A 7,901-nucleotide genomic window follows, 5' to 3' on the forward strand; every position below is an offset into this window, starting at 1 on the left:
TAAATATGTGTAGTTTTATAGTGAGCACTTCCTCTTTCATAATCCTTTGCTGTTTATCTTCATCTGTCCCACCCACTCTGACTGTGTCTCTCTGTTCGGGTAAAGGCAGAGAGCAAATTTAATTGAAATCAAAACTGAAAGTGTTGGATGACTAAAGGGGTGGAGAGAACGGAGAGAACGGAGAGAAAGAAGAGGCAGAAGGAAAACAGAGGACAAAGGATATCTCTGTCATCTGGATCGCATCAAACACATTAAGGTAAGGCCCTGTACATTTCTTTGTCTTGTCTTAAAATGCACTGTAATTGTCCCAAGATAGATTATACTTTAACTTTTAACACTGGAATTAGATACCATTACTGACAGATCAAGTTTATGTGATAAAAGGAGCATTTCTTGAAGTCTTATTTCTTATTATTAAACTGTCTCATCTTCAAGTGTACAGTATATGTTCCACTTACCTCACCTTCATTGTGTTGTGGTTGTACTGGAATACACTTTGGAATGGATTTAATTGTGTAATTTATAGAACACACGCACTTACTAATTACAGCTTTTGAATAAACTGTATTCAAATAATTCCAGAATAGGCAAATTGTTCACAAAAGTCAAAATATGTCTTTGATGCTGTTATTTTTATCTTCTTAAATAGTGGCCCTAGACATGTAGAGAGACTTCAACATACACAAATGCCCCAACATACTCACCTTATTTCTTATTACAACGTGTCTTCTGTTGGGAATCTATAGTAAATACCATTTTAGTTGTACACGTTTGATAATGTGCTAACACATCCTGGTCACTACAACAGTTCAAGACCTGTGACATAGCTTTGGTTTCCAAGTGACATCTAAAAATTATGGAAAGTTTCAAAGATAGATCAAAGTTAATCCCTGTCATTTGTCTTGCCACGCCCCTTTCACTGGCATCACAACAGGACCAGAGGGAATTTTTGCTTGCCATTACTGTCAAGTGCTTGGTCTTGGTGGGAATTTTGTGTCTCTGTAAATAATATTACAAATAGTACTATGTCTAGGTATAGACCTGCTCTATATGAAAAGTGAAATGAGATCACTTCTGTTATGCATTGGTGCTATATAAATAAATTGAATTGAACACCTGTGTTTCTATTAACACGCTGTGACGTCACTGAGACAACATGCAAGTGTCAGCCCACAGAGACCAGAGAAACCCTGCAATATTAACAGTATATTTACACATTAAAGGTCCAGAAGACTTTTGCCTTAATGTGTATAGTGTATTTGACAGCAACTGCTGCTGCTGATAATAATAATGATGATGTCTTTTGTGGTTGTAAAAGCTAAATGGTTATTTTAAAGCAATATTTTGCTGGTGGAGAAAACCTTGAATGTCTGAAATTAAGTTTACAGGAAACATTAAACGCAGCCATATTTCTCACTTAACTGCCACACATATTTAATTGAACTGGCTTTGAACAGTTTTCTGGGTGGACCGTGCCCTATGTACTGAGAGATCGATACCTGGTTGTATAAAAGCGTTCCCTGACATCGCTGGATTACTGTTCCCTGACAGATGCAGTGCCTCCAAGATCAGGTTGCTCTAATCCCTCGGCCTCGTGGGACTTTGCCAAGGGTGTGTGCTGCGGTGCTGGCTGGCGTATCAATAGGAGTCATCGTGTTACTGTCTCCTGAAAGGTTATTTGGCTGGGTTGCCATGGTAATACTCACCCTGACCCTTGGCCCTCTACTGCACGGGCTTTGTCTGCTAGCAGAGGAGGTGCTGTATCATTCGAACACAAGGTTAGAGAAAAGGTGTGGTTGTGTGTGTTACAGTCAATTGAAGTACGAGGAGAAACAGATCGGTCGAAAGTGGATTTTGAAAAGAAAAATCTGGGCAAAATTTTGAATTTAAAGCTTGCGTTCTGGGTAGTACTTTTTTGTAAAGCTGCTCTAACCAATGGATCAAATAACTCATAATGACAAACTCACAATTTCTAACCAGCATGCCTTAGGTTAAGTCAGCGCCGCATGAAGTCTGTGTGTACTGCCCACAAGAGGTAAAAAAATTAAATGGCTAATGGAAGTTAGTAAGTAATGCTGTGTCAGTGTTTCCTATACATTAATTTATTTGTGGTGGCCCGCCACAATATCAAGGCTGACCAACACACATTGATCTTTTTTTGTAGAGCTGCACTCACCCTCTCTCTCTCACAAACACACTAGCCACTTTCATACAGAGTTCCCGCAATAAATGCAGAAAAAACATCTGCTATAATGCTGCTTTCGCTCATTCATATGTTTGCAGCATAATCGTTCGACCATGTGTGCTTTCACATAGCCATCCGGTTTTCTGGAACCAGCGGAGTAAAAAACACCTAACGGGTAATATAACACCAGCATGCCGGCTGCGCCCCCTCCCCCCCGTGCCACAGATACACTCTTGGTATCCCAGACGAGACCAAGACCAGTCTCAAAACCTCTTTTTGATGGTCTTGGTCTCGTCACGGTCTCGACCGCATTCGTACTCGGTCAGTCTCGGACATTGAGTACTTGGGATTTTATTTCAAGACCAGTCAAAACCATACCTTTGGGAATATCAATAAATTACTGATTTATTTGTTAGCATCCTAACTTTGATTGGATGGAAAACATATTGCTTCAAATGCAACAAATAACCTTTATTAAAAATGTGTTGTTACCGTTAACGACTGTTGCCCCTCCCCGCAAAGGTATGTGGGTGTTTTAATGGGAATGTGGATCTTTCAGATCAATCTGAGAAGTACCTATGATCTTGTTTCACATTCCACTGTGTTCATGTAATGTGGGGAACTGGTCTTGGTCTTCTTGACTCTGTCTCGCCCTCACTCGGTCTTGGTCTCGACTTGGTCTCAGCCCCTAAAAGTCTTGGTCTTGTCTCGGTCTCAATAAACTCTGGTCTTGGTCTTGACTTGGTCTCAGTTTGGGCAGTCTTGACTACAACACTAGTATACAGTTTACAGTTAGTGATTACATTTCAATTCTACAATTAGGCCACATTCCTGTAAATCCAGCTGCTTCCTGTCAACAACACGTTACTTCTTGCTCCAAAGAACATGTAGAGGCAGGTAGAAGTTAACACTGATCTCAGTAACAGTATGTTTACAGTAATAATTTCAACAAGTTAACAGGGATAACAGAACCCTCTTTCCTTCTCTGTTTTTATCAGGTACCGAGGGGTGCTGAGCCACGTGCTGCCAGCCTGCGGTTTGGGGGGAAAGACCCTGCTGACCGCAGGGCTGGCTGGCCTTCTGCTCTACCTGGCCGGACATCCTCTGCCACACAAAGGCCAGTGTGGGAAACTCCTCGTCCTGGCCTCGGTTCTTTACGCGCTGTTCAAAAGCCTGGGAGTCCTGGTGAGGTCCACAACTGACAAATGAGCACTACTGTCTTTGTTTTTCTGGGCCCTCTGTCTTTCTATTCCACTGCAGTACAAACACAAAAAACTATCCTTTGAAAAGTTGAAAAAGGTAGATGTGTTCCTTCCTAAAGGGCCGTGCTAGTGTCCCGATATACTACCAAGGTTAAGTATTTTTCTGTGCTTCCAGGATGCCATTAGTTAGACATCTCTTCATGTAACAAATGACAGGTTAGGCTAAATGTATGGAGTGGATATCTGGGGCATTGCAACCTTGTTTATACTTTAGCAAAGGCTAGAAACCAATTTTAGGATTATGTTTCAGAAGATACTCCATATAACTTATTTAGCAGCCAGTCACTGTCCCGGGAAAATGCTTCTGGTGTCTTTTTCTTAGACAAAGCCTCCTTCAACACCGTACCTTTGACGACTAGTGTTTGTACAACACCTCTGAGCCCTGCAGTGGATATCAGGTTGTGCTGTCATAAATCTGCTGAGCCCTCTCATAACCAACACCCCTCACTAACATGAAGTGGGAGCAAGCTAACAAGCTAACACTTTGAGACACATGCTACTTGTGCTAGCAAAAAATCATACACTTCAGCTGTCAACATACTAACTAACAATACCCAGCTAACAACATGTTAGGCTTACTAGCATGTTGCCAAGATACAAATCATGGCACAAGTAAAACAGTTAAACCAGCAACCTGCTTATGTGAATCAACTAAACTAAACAACTCTAAAAGATAATTATATACTTTAAAAACACTTGGAAAAATGGTAGCCTACAGAGTGAATCTTTCTCTTCACATTCTTCATTAATTTAGTTTTTTTATTTGATCAGAATCTGAGCGCGTACTTACAGCATAGTAGAAGTGAAAAATAGCTCAATTTTAGCATTAGAGCTCAACACTTAAGACAGAACCGTCCCTATGTAGGAACACTTCCCGAAGCATCAGTTGATTGTAATTGATATGACATTTCTGGAGTAAAAATAGGCTCAAAATATGTCTTCATCAGCAAGAATGACCATAGCACTCCCGCTGTTCTCAAAGACTTGCAGTGTAACTCTGACCCCGCTGTTCCCTCAGGCTCCTTATACAAACTGGCAGCATTGCCCCAGTCTCTGTCCCCTGCTTCCGCACTGAATTAAATCTAAAAATATACCTCCTATATAGGAAAGGGCAGCTTGGGTGCAGGGATGCCCTTTTCTTTCACCTGACACCTTCCCAAAGGTGTCAGGCGACTCCTGAGCACAGGTGATGTGTTGTGACATTCTTCTGATTTTGATTCTGTGGTTGGTGTGCAGGGCCCGTCAGAGGTGGAGGTGTCAGACATCTGCGAGCGGAGAAAGATGAACGTGGCCCACGGCTTGGCCTGGTCCTTTTACCTGGGCTATCTGCGACTCGTGCTACCGCGTCAGTAACATCCAAACACACACACACAAACCATTTCCAATTGGCTTGTCCTTCTTCATGTAACATTACACAGCCATCACTGGAGTACCAGTTTGTGGAATTTACTTACTACTTACTACACAATATAATCAATTTAATTGGCTATACACTACAAGTCTGTTTTTAGAATAACCTCTAAGCTACACCCCCATCAAATATTAATCTTTGGTGATACTTCAGCTGTATTCTCTGTCCGTTGTGGTTTACAGAGTCATAGTATTGCACCTTGCACTACATTATAGTGATTCTACAAATATGGCTGAATGTGAATAAAGTGATATAAAATAATGTGTTGTGTGTCCATTCAGATTTGGAGGATTCCATCACAGCATTTCATGCCACCCATCAGGCCAGCAGCCCCTTCAGGAGTCGTGGCTCCAGGAAGCTCCTTATTCTCATACCTCTCAACGCCAACATTTCTCACAAGCTGGAGGACGAGGACGACAACATCCATTTCTATGACAACTTACCCAACAATGAAATAAACAGGGCGGGAGTCCGGGGGCGGGTCTACAAGCACAGCGTCTACAGAGTACTGGACGGGGATGGAAAGGTAGGCAGGGGTGTAATATAATAGATACAGATTTAGATTATACCAGATCTTAGATTGTAAGAACACATGCTGAAGTGCTTTCACGTATGTTGACATAAGAGCTGAAAAGCCTGATGCCATCCATCCATTGTCTGTTCTTTTTAAAAATCGCAGCATGCACTGAGATAAAGGAAAGGAAACAGGTCTCCAGTCTCCCTCAGACCTGTGTACCTTTATTTTATGTTATAGATCTTAAATTGGATTGCAAACCGCTGAGGTTAGCCATCACAGTTTAAGCAGATTATATTCAGAAATGTCTCTCAGTTTCATAGCAAAAATGTTCAGTCAAAATTAAATAAGAGATCCTGCAGTTTGAATGCCACTGAGTTACTTGTGCTGCAATTCAACTTAGCCTCTGTCTTCTTATTGCCAGTGAGAGTTGAAAGACTTAGTGTGCTGGTATTTTATCCTTTGATCAGATTTGTAAAGACTGCACAGCTAAAATGAAACATACTGTAGAAAGTGGCAGACTCGAGGGGCAGTTTCTGCATAGTTTTTTCAGTATTTCAAGATAGCACGTCAGTGTGCTCTATATTCAATATGTTTGATGTAGCAAATCTAACACTGACTGTACTCAAAACCACCTCTGTAGTTGCGTGGAAGGAAAGTAAGTTTGGGCTGCATGACAGCATCCTGAGTTTCATGTGAGACCAGAATTATATCAAAGTGATTACAAGAATGATGTTATGTCATTACACAGAATAAGGTGATAATCCATGTTTGACCCTATACCATTTAGTCCAGTGATGTACTTAAATATAATTTTGAGGTACTTCACTACATTTCAGAGGGAACTGTTATACTTTTACATTTACACAGCTATGGTTACCGTACAGATTAAGAGTTGTAACAAAACATGTCACCATCCTACAAATGTGGGCTGCAGCTAGTGTTTGTTTTGATTGTGGATTAATCTGATGAACATTTTCTTAATTACTGAAATAATTGCTTACTCTATAAAATGTCATAAAATAGTGATAACTGTCCAGAGTGGCGTGTCTGAAACCCAAAGACTTAAATTGACAATGGTATAAAACCAGAGAATGTTTGGAGTTGCTGATTGAAAAATTACTATTAAAATTGTTTTTCTGTCCAGACTACTTGTTTAAACTCTGATACAAATATGGCCAGCTAGAACATTAAAATGAAAATCAGTGGTAATATTCCAATGATATTTCTATAAATATATAATTCCATAACGAGTAGCCTTGTACTACTTTTGATACCTTAACCCTTGTTCCCTCCTCAAATTTGGCACCTTCTCGACACCTTCGTGGCAAAAACATACACGCACAAAAAAACTTCTCTTAAATCATCATATATCGATATTTTTGTTTTTAATTCATAAATCACTTACACAACTTCTACCTTGCTCAAAACTACCAAAAAATCAATAATTTTCAGGATTTTAACCCTTTAAATGCCAGTTTAATTATTTGAATCATTTCAATATTTATTACAAAAAACACAAAAAAGTTATTATTTTCTATTAAATAAAAAGCAGGGATGATATGTCAAAGATTAGCAACAAAATTGATTTGATTGCATGAGTATATTTAATGTAGTGTCAGATTTAAAATTAGACACCTTCTGGACACCTTCGTGTCAAAAATGTACATGCACAAAGAATCTGCTATTAAAAAAAATTTCATAAATCACTTTAAGCGAGACTATGTCACAATGAATAACACATTCTTCTTACAAATGAAAAGTTTAATTCATAAGCAATAAAACACCCTTGCTCAATTCCACCACTGAGAGATCTGGTGTGACCAGTAGCTTATTGTAGCTAATGTAGTCAAACTTTGGTAGATATTACTGTGGTAACTGATGTTGCAGTGTCATTTTGCTGACTTGATAACTCACCTCTGGTTGTCCAGTGTTAGGGCCTTATTACGGAATTTATTTCCACTCTACACACTACACATTAAAATACTCTTTTATTTTTCTTTGCCAAAAACATGTTTTGAGACTATAAAAGACAGACTGAGACTAGTGGCACCGTTTTTACACACTTCCCTTCCATAGCACAGCACCAGTACCACCTCCTGACTAAATCTAAGAAATTCACCTGCGGAGATATAATTTTGCAAAGCACAGTAACAGCACCATCTACCTGTAAAACATGGTAATCAAACATTTCTTGTGCCACAATTCCACAAGCTTTTAAAGGATTACTTGTCCTCTGTGATGTATCTACCTCTGGGTGTCTGTTTTGTCTCTGTTTTTGGTAATGTGTGTGTGTGTGTGTGTATGTGTGTAAACAGGCCCATGAGTGTGTGGTGGAGTATGCAACGCCTCTGCTAACGCTTTACAGCATGTCCCAGGAGAGCAGCGCTGGTTTCGGGGAGCCTGAGCGCAGACAGCAGGTTCTGCTCTTCTACAGGACCCTGCAGGACATACTGGATCACTCGCTGGAGTGTCGCAACCGCTACACACTCATCCTGCTCAAAGGTAGGAAGACAGCCAAGTGTGTGT

General features: G+C 40.1%; 1 protein-coding gene across 1 annotated transcript in view; it reads left to right on the plus strand.

Moving 5' to 3' along the window:
• The window catches only part of LOC123958161 (stimulator of interferon genes protein-like), a 10,381-nt gene continuing 2,480 nt past the window's right edge, over positions 1–7,901 (plus strand). Inside the window, exons 1-6 of the mRNA XM_046031419.1 lie at positions 1–256; positions 1,552–1,778; positions 3,184–3,370; positions 4,684–4,792; positions 5,140–5,384; positions 7,691–7,893. Of these exons, the coding sequence (XP_045887375.1) occupies positions 1,552–1,778; positions 3,184–3,370; positions 4,684–4,792; positions 5,140–5,384; positions 7,691–7,893 (971 nt within the window). The 5' untranslated portion in view covers positions 1–256. The remainder of the gene's footprint in view (positions 257–1,551; positions 1,779–3,183; positions 3,371–4,683; positions 4,793–5,139; positions 5,385–7,690; positions 7,894–7,901) is intronic.

The sequence above is a fragment of the Micropterus dolomieu genome, linkage group LG19 (genome assembly GCF_021292245.1).
Source record: "Micropterus dolomieu isolate WLL.071019.BEF.003 ecotype Adirondacks linkage group LG19, ASM2129224v1, whole genome shotgun sequence".
Taxonomy (NCBI): domain Eukaryota; kingdom Metazoa; phylum Chordata; class Actinopteri; order Centrarchiformes; family Centrarchidae; genus Micropterus; species Micropterus dolomieu.